The sequence below is a fragment of the Epinephelus moara genome, chromosome 2 (assembly GCF_006386435.1).
Source record: "Epinephelus moara isolate mb chromosome 2, YSFRI_EMoa_1.0, whole genome shotgun sequence".
Classification (NCBI taxonomy): domain Eukaryota; kingdom Metazoa; phylum Chordata; class Actinopteri; order Perciformes; family Serranidae; genus Epinephelus; species Epinephelus moara.
In genome coordinates, this window is record NC_065507.1 from 7,829,482 (window position 1) to 7,847,499 (window position 18,018).

Here is an 18,018-nt window from a genome sequence, read left to right on the forward strand (position 1 = left end):
GCAGAAAAAACAGTTTTGGTCTCTATAACTAATTTCAACATTCATGACAACTGTACAGGGGGTGAATTTCTATATAACTGACTTGTTTACGTTTTATTAAGGCTTAAAGTTATGCATAATTAAGGACAGGGCTGCTTAGGTCACAAGCTGTCTGTGAGGTGTCGATACAGCTCCACCCTCTTGTCCAAATACGGTCACTTCTGGCTCCAAGAAACCATGGCGATAGATGAAATGCCAAACTCGAGGCTTCAGAATGGGAGTCAACAAACCAATGGGTGATTGCAAAGCAGCTGCGTCCATTATTTTATGCAGTCTACGTCTTCATTTTCATGTTATTACGGTCTGCAGCGCATGTATAATTTAGACACATCCGTGGCAACAATTTCTGTGGCACAGTTGTGTTCAGCTCCTGGAGTTAGAGTGATTTCTAACCTCTAGTGTTTTTGTTTTACCGACCTTGGGCTGAGGAGGTTGTAATTTAAAGACAACTGCAATAGAAACAATGCTGTCACAGTGTGTTGCGGTTTCAACCCCATGGCGGTTTCATCAGCTTAGACTGCGAGTTGGATTATTCATGTGGACGGAAGAGAGCGCAGCACAGACCTGCGGGATTAGGAGAGGGGATTAGACAGAAGCCTGTGGAGTTATCTGTCCATCTCTGTCTGTCTCTATTTCCACCACACTCTCCATATCTCTATCTGCTCATCTTAAACGGAACTGCCTCTCCCATAGCAGTCACGGCTGTCTATAAAGAGAAAGGAGGGAGGGTGTTAGAGAGGTGGTGGGAAAGTGGGAATAAATTGCAAAAGGCAGGCTGGAGTTAGTTGCATTCAGTGCCACGGAGCATGAACTCATGTTGACGTTGGACAGCAGAGGAGATTTGAGGTTGATAATTGCACCCTAATCCGATGTTCACTGCAACAGCTGTATGTTATGTGAATGCCTGAACTTGATTTGAAGGTTGACCTGAGCAAAACTCACGCCAGTGGAGACATTTGAAGTGTCTTAATTCTGTTTTTGTTGAAATTGATCAGTCCAGGTTACCTGTAGATTTATGACCTTTAAACTCTGTGTTTTTGCTCCATCAGGGGGAGAGACTAAGCCATGCAGTTGGCTGTGCCTTCGCTGCCTGTCTGGAGAGGAAGCAGCGCAGGGAGAAGGAGTGTGGCGTGACGGCTTCCTTTGACGCCAGTCGCACCTCGTTTGTGCGTGAGGGCTCCTTCCGGTCCAACCCTTCTTGCCAGCAGAGCAGCAGCAGCGAGAGAGATGACAAGCTGCAGGACAAGAAGAAAGGTCGGGGGACATTTCAGAGTGTGCACACATACTCATACGTGTTTTTCAAGTAGGGATGGGACGACATACGGTTCTACCACGGATTGTGATTAAAAAACGCTCATGATTAGTTGATAGTGGTGAATTTCCATGATGTGTGATCTATCTGTCATGCAACAAAAATATTTGTTTCTTAACAAAATGTAAGGTAAAATGGCATACTATCATGTATTGCAATTGTCATGGCCAGGACAATCATGACATGAAATGGTCATGTAGTCCTGTGCCTACTTTCAAGTACAGCTCATACAATGGGAAATATAAGTTGACCCTTAAAATGTTAAATTCAAGCACATACTGAGCAAACTCTCAGAGGATCATAGCCTCAAGACGTTTAGTAGATCATCAGTAGATTACAGTATGTATGGCTGTAATAGGGTTTGAACTAAAATGACCGTGCAACCATTTCCTCTTCCAGACCAACCTTCTGCCATCCCAGCTCTCCCACCTGGCACCGCCTCCCCACCCGAGGGTGCGGCGTCCCCCATGGAGCGACCAGAGCCTGGCGGGCCTCACGCCATCCCCCGTCGCCACGCGCCCATCGAGCAGCTGGTGCGTCAGGGCTCGTTCCGGGGATTCCCAGCCCTCAGCCAGAAGAACTCTCCCTTCAAGAGGCAGCTGTCGCTCCGCCTCAACGACCTGCCATCCACACTGCAACGCAAGACCGACTTTCAGGACAAGAACCCTGGTGAGTTGGGACGTTCTTGAAGTTAGACTCACAAGTACTGATGAAGGGCCAAGCTGACCATCTGACCCTGGTAGAGACCCCGACCTTTTGCTGCTGTGATCCTTTTGTAGAAACATCTGTTAGCCATACCGTGTTCACACTGATACTGTAGGGTTGCCGTTGAAGTGTTGCTCAAGTGCCAGTTGATGTAGTTATCATGGGATTGTGTGTGTCTGCTATTGTTAGACTACTTGCAACAAAGCACCTCAACTCAACATCATCTAAAGTTTGTAATTTTGTCAAAAGACTATCTGTGTTTTTGAGCCCTATATTAACATCACATTTCACCACCCCATTGCATCCCACAGGAAGTGCACTGGGCTTTGAAGTCAGTTTTTCGTTGAGGCCAAACAGCATAATTACACGTTGAAGTGATGTGCTGTGGTCCAAAAAGACTTTTTCCCTTTGACTTACATGGTGAAAATGACTTGTTTCACTATCAGGATTTAATCCATTTGGTCCGATAACATTTGGAAAGTCTAGAAGAACTGCACCATTGAATCATTTTATCCCATTTGACACTAGTCATTCAGTTTATTTGAAGTGGAACTGCAATTGAACAACATTTAGACCATTATGGGATGATGCTGGGTTAGCAGCAGGACACTGATTTCACAGACAGTTTACCAAATGGACATCATTCAAGCTGTTGAACAAAATCACACTGAAATAATTTCTCTAGTCAGATATTTGATGCAAAAAAAAAAAGAATGAATTAAAGCATATGTGCTAGCTGTAATAAGAGGGAAACAGAAATCTTATGAGAGGCTGATGATATTAGCTGGCAGATGCAAAAGGCTAATTTAAGGCCATGACATCAGTTAACATTCATTAACATTGGGCTTGTTTCTGGAGGTGATTCATCCACTTTTAATTTACATTTGGTATCAAAATGCCTCTCCAGTACCCACAGTGAAATCAGATGGGACCTCTCCCTTGCAAGTGCAGAAAAAACAACATGATTTGTTATTTTGTATTTCAAAGAAGTCAAAGAACATTACTGCTGTCTCCAATACAGAGAGTACACATGTGGGACTTTGTGTTCCACTTGCGTCATGGTTGTTTGCAGATCGGAGCATCATAACATTTTCCATTTGGCTTCAGTCTGGCATCAAAGACCCCCGTCTGAAGAGATCTGAGGTCTTTATTACAGAATAAACCTTCAGCACATGTCAGATGCATTCTTATTCATGTCCTCATACAGACAATGTGTAATTCTTCACTTTAATCCCGACACTCGCCTTCTATTGTGTGCGGGCCAAGATAAGAAGCAGTTGTGCAAAGTGCTGTTATTATTGCTATTAGCGTCAGCACTGATGGCTGGGCCTGTGTGACTCTGAAAGCTCTGTGCTTTTTACTAAGGACAATTAATAATAACTGACTTACCCCTCACAGGTATACACACACACAAAGACACACCCACTCACCATGGTGCCACAGGATCACAGCGCTCGGTGGCGAGGCTGATTATAGTCATTAGAGGAGATGAGAGGGTTGACTGGGGGACTCCTCCGACTGGAATACTAAACCACAACATTCAACTCCCACTCTCACTCATATACATTCCTTCCATTTCCGTTCCTTATTCCCCCATGTTAGTTAATGTATACATCCATTGGTGGTGAACTTGATGCAGTTTGCATCCTACCTCACTCCATCACACACACACACGGATCCACGCTGTCTCCCTGCTCCCTTGTGACTCTCTGAACAATGTCTGTATTGATTTGTGCGGTCAATCAGCTGTCCGGGTTAGCCGTTAGCAAGCCCTCTTCCAGCCCTTAACCTGCCACTGCACTGAGAGAAACACACACTCACATACAGATAGAAACACACGTGAGGTGCTTAGAGTGCTTCTGAACTCTGTGGGACATTGACTGGTAGAGCGGGGAAAGAAAAGGGTGCCAGGGTTGGTCTTTGTAGAACAAAGCACAGAGAAATCTTTAAGGGGAGACCTTACACATGCCTCCAGCGCCCTCCTATATAATTCAAGGCCTGTAGCCACACAATACACACAGATGAGAAAAGTATACATGTATAAGAAGAGTGGGCTTGTGAAGGTTTGGGTTTGACCCACAATGAGCACATCTGTGCTCAACGTGTTTATTCACTTCAATGCCACTCATCTATACATTCATCCCTCTGCATGTGCGCGTTATAAAACTTAACCACAATGTCAAAAGTGTCATCATCAGACTCCTCTTTGTCAAGTGTTTTGGACAGCTGGGCATGGGGATGATGGGGGCAGCAAAAACAGGAAGACTGAGGGCAACCTAATCGTCACACTAAGTGTTGGCTAAGTTTCTGCAAACCATTATGTAACATTTGTATGTTTCATATGTTGAAACTCCACTTACTTACCTTTTGATTTTTAATTTTATGATGTAATAAGGCTGTAGTTAAAGTGTGGCTGATTCAGGTGCCAAAACCACTTGATTAGGGTTAGGAAAAGATCATATTTTTGGCTTAAAATACCTGTCTTTTGTGCCACAAAGGCAGCTGGAAATGCCCTGATGTCTCACGAACAAACACCCAGTTTTGGCGCCACAGTCACAGCTGGATATGCCTTGACGTCTCGCTAAAAAACACTCAGTTTGGGCGCCACTATTGTGGCTGGAAATGCTCTGATGTCTCACTAACAAACACCTGGTTTGGGCACCAAGGTCGCAGCTGGAAATGCCCTGATGTCTTGCTAAAAAACACATGGTTTGGCTGCTACAATCAGGGCTGTAAATGCTCTGATGTCTCGCTAAAAAACACCCAGTTGTAGCACCACAATTGCATCTGGAAATGCCCCGATGTCTCCCTAACAAACACCCAGTTATGGTGCTACAGTCACGGCTAGAAATGCCCCAATGTCTTGCAAAAAAACACCTGGTTTGGGTGCCAAAATCACAGCTGGACATGCCCGGTGTCTCCCCAAAAAACACTCAATTTTGTTGTTTGTTGGCCTCGAATAGTGGTCAACAGTGGAAACAAAGACGGCCGTATCGCCATCCACCATCCCCTCCACCTCCTGATGACAAAGTCAGCTCATATAATCTGAACTATGTCACTGTAGAAATTTTGATATCCTGTGAATGAAATGTACAAATGTTACATATCTGTGGTTTGCAGAAACACACAATGCTAACAGTTTCTTCAGGCCACTTGGCTGATAAGGTAGTGGAAGAAAGAAGAGGGTAATAGAGGAAGAAACAACATTCCTCTCTGTCTCTGACCAGAGGATAGGAACAGGGAATTAGATATTATATCTATTTATATCTGCGGTCTGTGCAGGAGAGTTTTAAAGCTGTAGTCCAAACCAAAGTCAGACAGGAACATTATGCCTTCTAATCCCTCACTGGTCAGATCAGTTACAGTTGGTTTAAAAACATAGATAAGCTAAGCCAAATTCACCTCTGTCTGAGTCATACCAATGCACCAGATATACAAGGCAATAACAGGCTGCAATGTACATAGAGGATAATGCTGCATGAGGTAGGGTTGTTTACACAGTTTGGCTTGACCTGAATATATTCTTGTGACTATCTATGAACCTTTTTATTTTTAGTAAGGAGGTTCTGATGAGCACAATGCCATGTTTGTCTTAAGAATCTTGCGTTTTTGATGCTTTCTAGGTCAATAGCAGCGAGACTTCATTCACTCAGGTTTCATTGCTTTTGATGCTATCAGGATGTGTTGCACAAATAAATAAATATTTTTTCTCTGTCTTTTTGTTTGTTTGTCCCTCTCCTTCATCCTCGTCTTCTCCCATTCCACCTCTTTTCTTTCACGACTTTCCTTATCTCCACCATCTCTTTCCCACCTCCCCTCCTCGCCTCCCCACTGTGTGTCCCTTTCTTGCTAGTACCAGAGATGGATATGGGGTTGCCAGGGGAGGGAGACTGTAGTATTAACGCCCTGTGTAGCCAGATCAACACTTCCTTCACCAATCCATCGGATGAGCTCTTCTCAAACCCGTCTTTGCCTGCGAATGGCCCTCCAACCTGCACTGTGCCCCCAGCCCTGCCTCCACCACCTGGACCAATTCAGGGTAAGAAGAACTGCAACTGAGCATTTTATTTTTTTTAATAGTGAGCACTCAGTGTTGGGGAAATTATTCTTCTAAATCTTTAACTTTATCCCTCCAGGTACTTCTTCCTGGGTGCAGCCAGAGCCTCCACTCCACTCTCCTCCTCCGGTTTCTGTGGCGATGCAAATGCAGATGCAGAGTGGACACAGGCGCACACCCTCTGAGGCTGAGAGATGGCTGGAGGAAGTCTCCAAGGCTGTAAAGGCTCAGCAGACCCCTCCACCAGGCCCCACCATCCCCACTATCCCTGGACCACCCTCTATGTCGAGTCAGCAGATGTCCAGTCAGGCAGTCATATCAGCTGCCCCAGTGTCCACTGTCCCAATGTCCCTTGGCACCATGTCCAAACCTCTCCTCTCGGGCCCCTCTGCTCTCTCAGGTCAGGCGCCGATGCCCCTCCCGCCCATGTCAATATCATCAGTTCCTCTAATACCAGGTCCTCCAGTGTCAGGCCCCCCGATGTCTCTACCCTCCATGTCCATTCCCACGATGTCCGGTCCAAGCATGTCTGGGGCCCCAATGATCCAGCCCTCCCTCCCTGGGCCCCCATGCTCACTTCCAAGCTCCATGCAACCCTTTCCCTTGGCTTTTGATACCACCCCAGCTCCTGTGGGAATGTTCGCCAGCCAGCCTGTCCAACCAGCATTCGTGCCCATGCAGACCTACATGCCAGGCCTGGCCAGCAGTATGACATATCCCAATGCCAGTGTGCCTGTGGTAGGCATCACACCATCGCAAATGGTGGCTAACGTCTTCTGCACTGCTACAGGCTCATCTGGTGCAGGTGGAGCCATGGGCTCGGCCGTAGGGGGACCAAAAGTGGGGCCACTTGGAACAGCTGGGCAGCACCATTCTTACCCAGGCGTACCCAGTGCAGTCGGGCACACTGGAGGATTTTCCACACCGCCATTCTCTCCCACTCCGCCATTATCGACAGCCATTAACGGCCTCCCACCGCACAGCAGCGCCACGATGGCCCTCCAGAATGGGACCTCCAGCAGTGGCGGGAATGGTGGCAGCAGTAGCAGCTGGCCGCCAGAGGGCAGCCAGCTAACAGCTCCGGCAGCCAGCGACTCCCAAGACGATGATCGTTTTGAGGCTAAGTGGGCGGCACTGGAGGCCAAACCATCGCCTCAGCAGCCTGGAAATAAGACACCAGCTGCAGCAGCCAACCCGTTTTCCAACAATCTTCAAAAGACTTTTGAGATTGAGCTTTAAGCCTGAGTTGGCCTCCCAAAGCTGTAGCTCTAGCCCTGAAGTTCAAGTGAGAAATGTGGGCTTAGGACAGGATGCAGGTCCTCAAAGTTAGCCTAGCATCTGACCTGTGGCAGCCTAGCAACTTGCTAAAAGCTCTCATATGAGTTGATGTTATAATGATCTTAATTGCTTTCTTCACACTCCAATGAGAGCTTTGGAGGAAGCTTACAAGTTGCTGGGCTGCCATCGAATGATCAGGTCTCTAGCTCACTAGACTTGTTGGACTGAATCCTTCCACTCCACCCGCTACCCACCTTTCTTCCCTGCTTTCACTTCTCCACTCTTGCTTTTCTTTACTTGGTGCAAGTCCCTGGATGTACTGTATGTGTCTCCCTGAGGACATTGTAGGGGGGGCACAGCCCAGTGGTTTCTTTCTTTAAAAGGGGACTCCACTCAGATGCATTCCAAACCCATGAGATGTTTTTGTTTTTTTCCCTGGTGGAGGATTTCGGTGGAGAATATAGCAGATATGGCAACATCACAAGACGTGCAGAGAAGCAGAAGAGCAATTTGTGGACTGATGATCAGACTGATGCTGATCTTAGCCAAGCACAGCGAAAGTTTGGATACCTGAAAGGACTAGCCAATGATGAAAGACCCGACCCTACCAACCCAAAAGGACTTACTGACTAATAGTAGAGATTTATGGCCAAATTATTTTATTTATTGTACTGCATTTTTATTTTAACAAGTTATATATACGTAAAAATCAAATTTCTAAAGCAGTGTTTCAGGAGCGTGTTGTTTTCATCCCCTATATTTATTTTTGTTGAACCGTAAAGAGGAGGGAAACTACAGGTAGCAGATAGGTAACGTCAGCAGTAGAGGGGAAAGTGTTGTGGGAAACCGAGTCGTGTAGCAGGATATAGCCTGGGCTGACAGTAAAGCAGTGTGTTGTGCAACATGTGAGACAGTAAGTGTATATAGCAGCATGTTTCTTCCACCTGTTAGTCCTCACATATATACGCTCCACTGCTGGTGAGGCCAGTCGAGTCGATACGGCTTCACCTCGGCTCTGTAGCCCGTTTCTGTTGCTAAAGCCTATTTTCAAAGGTTACCAGGATACGAGAAATCACTTCAGGATATCCAGCACACAGACACTCTGGATAATACAGCACAGCAAGGACTTCATCTTCCCCAGACAAACCCAAGGAACTTTAACAACTCAGTGGAAACAAAAAACACTCAACACTGTGCAACTAAAAAAAAAAGATGATGCACTACATTCCAGCACTCATAATCCTTTTATGTGTTCAAACACAGGGTATAGTCTCATCTCGTACAGTATGATTGTGTATTCACCTCTATTGTGCTACTGCGTCAGTAGTGCTACACTCATTTCAGATTTTGGGATTAATGATAAGAGGTGAAAAGAGGAGAGGAACATGAGCAGATGTAAACCGAGGCGTGGCAAATGAACGAACCGAGAGAAATAAAGGATATACTTCGGATGCAGAACTGTTAAGAACACTTGATTGACAGATTTACAGGGAGAGGAAATATAGAGCAGCAGATAGATTGCCAAAGGAAAGAAGGAAGGATAACATGTATGTGAGAGACTGAAGGAGAGAATGGAGTCATACCTTTAAAAAAATGAGACGGAGGAAGTCTGAAGAAAGGAAAATAAGATTAGAGGAGGAGGAGACAGAGTGTGTGAAAATATCGAGAACAAAGACACATTCATCATGAATCCCACAACCCGAGGACTGCCTGCCGTTTTTACATCTTTTTTTATCCCGAGGCCAAGCCACTTCCATTTCAGCGTCATGTTCCTCGGCTCCTAACGCCTCACAAACAACACTTTTGATCATATTCTTTAAAAGATGTTGCTTACTATATTATTGAAGTCTCAAAATGATGTGCAACTCCCTATATAGTCAAAGCTTCAGCAATGTCAAGACAGCTTTCTGTGTGTTAACTTGCAGTTTGCGTCATAAAAGCTTGAAGCAGACGCAGCATTACCGAGCAGAGACGTTCTTTATCGAAGGGCTTTTCCATGTGACATATAGGCCTAGCGAACAGGTGGTTTCTGTATGTTATATAAAAACTGTAATCTGACCAGAGACACTCCTGTTATGTTCCTTGGGAATTTAATTGTATGGATTTGGACTGCCACTGATTAGGTTTCCTGCTCATTAACTCCCTACAGTTTAATTAGCTCATTAGGTCTCTTCCTGTGGCAGCCATCCCGCCTGATAGGCTGCCTTCTCAGAGATCTTAAATTTATGTTCCACCGGCCTAATTTATACCATCTCGGGTCCTCCCCGCATTATTGTCTTTTGTTTTTCAGACGAATCGATATTTCTTCCCCACCAAAAACAAATCCAAATTGCTCTCTCTTTGCCCTCCTCTCTCTACAAGACCAGACTGGTTCACACATAAAAATCAGTGCTTTTATTTCATTGAAAATATATTTTAGCCCTCGACTCTTGTTTGCACGCCCTCCAAAATTATAAATGTAGGTTAATTGTATTTCCGCGTTAAAGCAAACTAAATGACCTCATAAACTTGATTGTAAAACCATAGTTTAGTGATGGTAACAAAGCAAACCAGTGGAATTTATTTTTAATCTTTATTTACAGAATTTTTGTATTTAAACCTACATATTTGTATTGTAATTACATTGTACAAAAGATAAATAAAGTAATATAATATTACTCCTGTTCATGTTTTTGTATGTGGTGTTTTTTTTAGTTTTTCTACAACTACTTTTTATTTCTCTTGTGTTTTCTCTCCTGTCTTTTATGACCTGCCTTCGTTTTTCTTTTTATTTCTGCCTCCCGGGATCTCAGCTGCTGTCTCTTGTTATTGATCTGACTCGTCTTACTTTTCATCTTTTTTTTCCATCTAGCTTCGGAGTGAATTCAGGACAAACCTGTGAAACAAGAGTTAAAATAGGTAAAGCATAGGTTTGTTTCCATTGACTGTACTGAAGCAGGTTCAACAGCTTCCTGAATGTCTTTAGAACACAGCTGAAGGTAAAAGAACTACGCGCATTTTCAAAATTCATACATGTTATCCTTATGTTCTGAGGCAGTGGTTCTCAGATGGTGTGTGATTTTGTGATAACCACACATTATTATTACAATATTCAACTGGGCCTATACAAAAAGTTCTGAATGAATTTTTAATTGACTGCATCAGTATGTTGTGCACGCCCATTTCCTAATAAAGAGGCAAACTCTAGCAAAAAAAACTTAATTTAACTGAATTTAATTTAAAAAACCTTCACAGGGGACCTATTTGTCGCCATTCACGCATGGCAATTATTAGTGTGTAACACATCAAAAGCCCCGATTGGCAGCCAGTGTGAGGGATGATAACATTTAAAAGGAGAAAGGCATGAATGGGACGATGGGTCACTTGATTGTACGGAGCAAACTGCAACAAAGCACCAACGAAGACGACCTACCACCTTGAGATTTTGGCTCGCCCTTTGGTGTGTTTCGGATACAAACGGTTTGAAAACCACTGGTCTAAGACGCTCCAAAAGTAGTAGTAAACATGAAAAATTCTCCCCCAAATCCAAAAACAGAAACTCAAATTTGTGATGTCATCAAGTATAAAGTCTGGAGCTGCTCCATCGACAATAAATTGGGAAAGATGCTCTAAATCAGTGGTTCCAAAATGGTGGGTCATGTTCCAAAACTGGGTCACGAGTCGCAAGGGACTCAGGAACATGTCAAGTTTGTAAAAAACACAATTTATTTTAGATTACAGTGCCGTTTCCTGCTGTAGAGTGAGTGACTAATGGACAGCTACTTGACAGAGACAGCAAACTAGGTCAACAAACGCAAGAATGACGCCTAATATATTAAACTGTGTGGACCTTGAACTAGTGACTAAGGAGAAATCTGCACCCTGTGTCTGGACCAGCTGTAAACCACTATTCTAGATGACACTGAGAGCACACAGGTTCATTAGGGTATAAAAAAGAAAACAAACATTTTGTGGGTCAACAAAATCAGGCTCCCTCTTTACAACATCGCAAGTCTGAGACTGACTTCTCTGGTTTTTAGCTTTGAGAGAGAGCAGCTCACATCCACAAATATTGATAGAACTTTCCTCACCTGTGGAAATAACATATTGGAATTCTGAATTTAGGTGGTGTTCCCCTTTCAAAGCTGATTGGTTTAAAGCAGGGGTAGGCAGTCTATGACTCCAGAGCCCTCTCCAGTGGCTTCCTGTGGCTTTGATGGACAATTCTAAGGAAATGAATAACAATTTTTTTTTACATTTAAATTTTCAGTTATTGTTGTGGGCCTAAAGTGAGTCTTACATTCTCCAACTGCAAAAATGCGTAGCCTGTACACTGATTTAAAAAATATTTTAACATTTTGTCAGCTAAAATGTGTGTCATATGTCTGGCCCGGCACTTTTTCCTCTAAAAACATCACTAGTGATTGCTACAGTATTTTCAATCATCCTAGTTAGGCTAGCTGTGGATTCCAAATCCAAAAAGGGAAAAGTATAAGGGGGGACATAGAGAATTTATTATTATTACTGAATTATTTTTATTGGTGTTATGAAACAACCAAGACATCAAAACAACCTTACAACATAAAACCACAGCACCCAGATCCACCCCGTCCCATCCTGAGGCTGGCCAGCACAGACAAACAAATAAGCACCAGTAATTACACATGATAAATATACAAAATATACAGACCTAAGATAGACTGATTAAAAAAACGGCAATATTACATTTCGATACTATTATAAGCACACATAGCCATTAAATCACATTACTTGAAGTGTAGACATTATTATAATTGTCCGGGAATGGTTGCCATACTTTATGGAATTCATTGACTGATCCTTGAGTGGTACAAATAGAGAATTTAATTGTGCGTGGACAAATTTATTTGCTTTCATCGACAGTGCTACAAAGTTAAAGTACCAAATAATCACAAATAGCTCACTGCAGAGGAGCCACCTTGTGCTAAAACATATCAGTGAATGCTCATTTAGATCTATTAGTGGTGTTGAGAGGCTGAATTTGACTTAAAAGCCTGTGTTACCTTGATTGTGAGGCTCAAATATGTGTTGCAGCTCCAGACAGATTCCCCCCCCTCTTTTTGGCCAAAAATGGCTCCTTTGATAGTAAAGGTTGCCGACCCCTGGTTAAAGCAATACAGTTATGTTGTGAGAGAAGCCATTTTGGGGCCCCCACAGACTCATAGACCACGTCAAAGCTGGAGCACTTCGACTGTTTGGATTGACACAAAATCATCAGTACAAAAAAGTACAGCCTCTGGAGCAGCAACTTCTCCCTCACTCTGTAACTTGACATTTTGGAAGATTTTCTGGCTTTGCTGCTGAGAGTTAGATGAAAGATCAATAACAATCTCAGATATGTATACCACCATACTTCTTCCTTTGTCTGGTGCCATTTCTCTCTCCTCTCAGAGTAATCTCCCCCACCCCCCAGCCCCTGGATGTGACTGCTGTCTAACCAGCGCTGTCTTCCCCTCAGCCGGGCTGATCGCTGCTGCTGCTGCAGCTCAGGTCACTAATGGAAGCAGACAAGGCCTCTTTTCTTCATAGGGCCGTGAGAAACGGGGCGGATGCACACACACACACACTGAGCTCTTGAGCGGTGGTAGCAGTAACTCTCAGCCGGCCATTGTCCTCTGATCTGAGGACAGAGTCAGTGAGTGTGTGTTGCCGAGGAGTCAAAGAGGGGACGATCAGCAGAGCTTTATAACTGTGGTTAAACTCCAGTGGACAGACACTTGTTCACCTCATGTTCCTGTAATTCATTCATCGTGCATCATGCTGATATGAAAGTTAAATCAAAGTCGGTGTCAGTGAGGCCAAATGAGATGATTTCATGTAACACAGGCGCTTTGATCAGGGCTGTCTTTGTTGTTTTTTAATGGGCTTTTCTCAGTAGCTGGATGAATATCATAACACTATGTTTAACTCTCTAATCTGTGGATCATTTCCGCACAACAGTATATGCATTTCTTCTTGCTTTCACACAGAATTAAATTATATAAGTGCAAATCTCTTCAGTTGATCCAGTGGCACAATACATTAGTGTAATCAAAATGATCAAAATTGATCACACTGCTTTTCTCACAATCCATATCGCTCTCGGACGTGTTCATCAACATCCACTTTGTGTAAATCCCCTACATACAAAATATTTATGCCATCTGTCAGGGCCCTTCAAACACGAATGTTTAACCGGTTTCAGTAACGTGGTGTTGTCATAAAAAAGAGCTGATAACAGATTTATTCAATTCAGTCAGGAACACTCTCATCCTAGAATTAACCTTGTTGTGAGAATGGGCTGTGATTCGTGTGTTACTTATGAGAAACAATGATCAGCTGGTTGTTAGCTGGTTACAGCCGGGGTGTATGACTTCCGTGTCCTGCATGAACTAATGCAAAGCTTCATTTAGTGACATGTTCATCCTCAAGTTTTTGTGCAACTTATGACATGTTGTCAAAAGTTTACAGGTGCAGCTCCGCCATTATTCCTCAAACACATTTACAACTTTCGAAACTGAGTTTTTCGTAGGTTATGTAGTTGCTAAACATGGACGAGGCGGACATCATGGAGCAACAAACTTATATTTTTAATGTAACATGTTTTATCCTCCACATACAGGATTACAATATACCATCACACACACATACAAGCATTCAATGAAACCACAACCCCTTGCACCAGCGCCTCAATCTATCTGTGCATCACACTGAGTAATAAAGTTGGTCGCAGATGCTAACATAGGAGATGGAGATGCTTGGTTGCCATGGCTACGCAGTGAAAGGCTAATTTATAACAGCTGAAAAGTGCCTTAGTCGGCAAAAACTGCCTCCTATATGCAAAAATTAAAGTGCCAGAAATGATAGTAGCTGAAAAGGCAATATCATCCCAATGGATTCTCAAGGCAGGCGGGACAAACATGTGTGTGTATGTGTGTGTGTGTGTGTTGGAGGACGTCTCATGTTCTTTATTTGTGCTTCAAAGGCTTAATTTTCGCTTGTACAGGAGCCAGGTGCTAAAATTTAAAGTGTGTATGTTACAATCACTCAGAGCAAATTACTGCAAGATAATCATACAAGAGAGCGTGTGTGATTTTTGCGCGGCGTGACTTATTGCAACTAATACTAGAAGAGGAGCAAAGATCTTTGAGTGTACGTGGATGGAAAACATCACTGCGGGCGATGCTGTTTCACTTCCAATTAGTGCTTTCTCCCTCTCTTCACTGCTTTTAGTGGATGTCTGCAAAATGAAGGTTGTTGGCGCTTTCAGCTCTTCACATCACCGTGTATATACTATGTAATTAAATAGAGATGGAAAGGAAGGATGTGTCTGAGTGTGTGATATGTGTGTATCCATACAGTGTGTGTGTGCGTCTGTCTGCGTGATGGCAGCGTCTGATAGCAGTATGAGCGTAGACTCAGTAATGGTGTTTGTGTAATGGGCCATGCCTAGATTGTCAGATCAGCATTGGATAATGCATCCAAGCCGCACACACACACAAACTGTATTGTATATATATATGTTTTTGTCCTGAAATATTTCCTGAAATATTTCTCACATTTTCAGTGACATATCAAAAATTCATTCAAGAATTTTTCCTTCTCCAGGACTCTTTCTCTTTCTCTGTCTCACACACACACACACACACACACACACACACACACACATTCATACATACCCACACTGGTCTAATGCTGCTAATTGCAATGAATATAGTGTTGGCAATGTGACCTTGCAGGTCTTGGAGCTAGGAGGAAGTAATTACATTGATTAATAGCATGTGTTTGGTATTGATTAGTGCAGCAGCTTGCCTCTTGTTTAGTCCACAGCTGGTTCCAACAGCAATGACAGGGGCAGTAATGTAAATCTTAAGGATAACGCTGGAAAGACATGAAGCAGTGATCCATTTTAATGCTTGTATACTGAGCAAACAGGCCATGACAAGCTTCCACGAAGGGGTTGCATGCAGTGTGTGTGTGTGTGTGTGTGTGTGTGTGTGCGTGTGTAGAAATATGCACACGTCAAGAAATACTGACTTTGGCCCTCAGGGTTTGAGGCAACCTCAAATGCCAGGGCAAGGGCACATACATACACACAATCAGCTCTCCATCTGTACACACACACACACACACACACACACCCACACAACCATGCCCGTCTCTGGCATTTGTGACATGCAAAATGTTGGCACCATTGCTGTCTCGTATGACATTGTAGACGCTATGCAAAATGTTGAATCCTGTCAGACCTTTGGACAGAAATGCTGTGATTGGCCGGGCAGCATAGGCGGATTATGACACGATGGGGCCCTGGGCCCGGACGCGTAAAAGCCCCCCCAGGCTGGGAAGATACAACATACGGCTGTTTCTCCCCACAGAACTGAAGGGCGCATAATGCATAGAGTATTCAGCCTATCTAATGTCCTGTAGATAAATTGGGGGCATGGAAACACTGATGGTTTCACTCTTGTGACATTTTCAAAGTGAATGTTTCAGCCTGTTTTCTCTCCCAACAACAACAAAAAAAACATAGAATAAAATTAAAACAAACAAACTAAAAAAAACAATAGAATAAGATAATACATTATAATACAATAAAACAATGGTGCTTTTTTTTTTTTTTTTTTTTACAAGAGTTAAAAATGATCAAAATACAGCCACTTTGTCAGTGCACAGAGCCACTTTTTGTGATGGTATGACACGCACCGGGCATGTCAGTTTTAAAGCCAGTGGGCAACAACACAAGTCGTCAAATACTGCCCCTTTGTCAGAGGTCACTGGAGTCATACATGGACACAGAGAGGCACCCTCTGCGGCAGTATGTACGTAATATAAAGAAGTCTGTAGTGGGTGGGCAGGAGGGGGAAGTGGATGGCTTAAAACAAACTCCAGACTTTCAGCATACTGTTAAGTTCTCCTGTGAATTTTATGCCAAACTTTTTCAACCTAGCAGTGCTTTTGTTGCTGAAACCTAAGGAAATCAATGTATAAACAATGTAGTTTATGTACGTTGTAAGTTTATTTTGAAAGAGACTGTGTGCATGTAACGAGCAGAAACTGTGCATTTCCTGTGAAAACTGAAGTTTATGTTAAATAAAAAGACACAATGCATGTAATAAGAATAAATTAAACGCTGACGTGTATGTTCACTGACAAAGCGGCAGTATGATGAGTTGGGATGAGAACATGTTAAATGTTTACGCTATTCTTCCAGTTTTGTATTCATTTATCTATTTTTTAAGAAGGGGCTTTGTTGTTGACATGAATGACTATGCCCTTTGAACAGAGATGCTGAATTCTGAACAGATATTAAGTTTTTTAGGGATAAAATTATATGATTAGATTTAAAGATAAAAATATTGATATTTAAGATCACAGAAGATTGGTTATGCTTTAGTGTGGTTAGGCCGGACAATATATTGACATATCAATAATATGATAATACACTAGATATCATGTGAGATTGTGGATATTTTAATGCTGTAAGTGCTGTTTTGTCTCGGTTTAAAAGGCTGCATTACAGTGGAGTGATCTAATTTTCTCTTACCAGACTGTTCTTGCTGCTCTATAATTTGCCTTTGCCCACTTAGTCATTATATCCACATTACTGATGGTTATTTATCAGAACTCTCATTGTGTAAGTTTTGTGAAAGCACCAATAGTCAACCCTACAATATTGTCACAACATTCATATCAAGATATTTGGTCCAAAACATTGTGATATTTGATTGTGTCCATATCGCCCAGCTCAAGAGTGAGAATAAACGTAGGCAAGACGTCCATCTTTGCCCAGTACTGCAGTCCACACACACACACACACACAGTGTCAGCTTCTACCACCCCCTGCCAGCAGCTGTCACTCATCAGCGCTGGGTGCCAGAGAGGACCAGAGCCAGTGTGCTCTCACTCACCCATTGTTTGCGTTGCTTAAATCATCCAAGCATTGATGTAAATCATCTATTTACTATGCTACAGGCGCAGAGGGGGGCTTCCTTCTATGCTGTGTCCTACCTAATAAGCCTAAAGGAGACGGAGATGACAAGTCTTGAAAATGAAGTCATTCGAGTGCTTAGTCACGAGCTAAGTCATTTGCTCACTCACTATTTGGCATCACACGGATGACAGATTGTCAACAACATGAGTAAATCCTCTAATATTTATGTCTTTCTTTAAATAACATCTCTATTATCATGCTACAGTTCGAACAGCTCTGATAAAACTCTAAGTGTTTGTGCTTATGTAATCAGATGAGATAAAGCTCCTGTACGTATGTGATGGTGATGATGCACTATGACTTGTGACATCATCACTGCAAACAATACATGTATGCAATCATCATATACAGACCCAATCACCTCCGCCGGCTTTACATGTGACTCATGTGTAAGCCACAGTGGATTACAAGTGTGGTTTAACACATTCCTCTGCACAATCTTTGTAATATCATCTCTACTTATGAAGAGGGGTTTGAGCTTCTTGAAACATGAATAACTTAGTGGCAGAGAGGATGCAAATTTCTGACTTCCAAATAGGACAGCTTTATAGTAAAATCCCCTGCTGGGACTCACCCAGGACAGTTAACAGTAGGTGGTCTCATGCATAATTTACTATGGTGCAGCTTCAATATTTC

General features: G+C 43.0%; 1 protein-coding gene across 2 annotated transcripts in view; it reads left to right on the forward strand.

The window, feature by feature from the left end:
• Positions 1-10,046, forward strand: part of numbl (NUMB like endocytic adaptor protein) — an 83,056-nt gene extending 73,010 nt beyond the window's left edge. The window contains exons 6-9 of one of the 2 annotated variants that reach the window (XM_050071342.1): positions 1,089-1,293; positions 1,751-2,020; positions 5,910-6,095; positions 6,193-10,046. In XM_050071342.1, coding sequence (XP_049927299.1) covers positions 1,089-1,293; positions 1,751-2,020; positions 5,910-6,095; positions 6,193-7,352 — 1,821 coding nt within the window. In that variant the 3' untranslated portion in view covers positions 7,353-10,046. The remainder of the gene's footprint in view (positions 1-1,088; positions 1,294-1,750; positions 2,021-5,909; positions 6,096-6,192) is intronic. The other variant, XM_050071351.1, reaches the window with a different exon arrangement.
• The last annotated feature ends 7,972 nt before the right edge of the window (positions 10,047-18,018 follow it).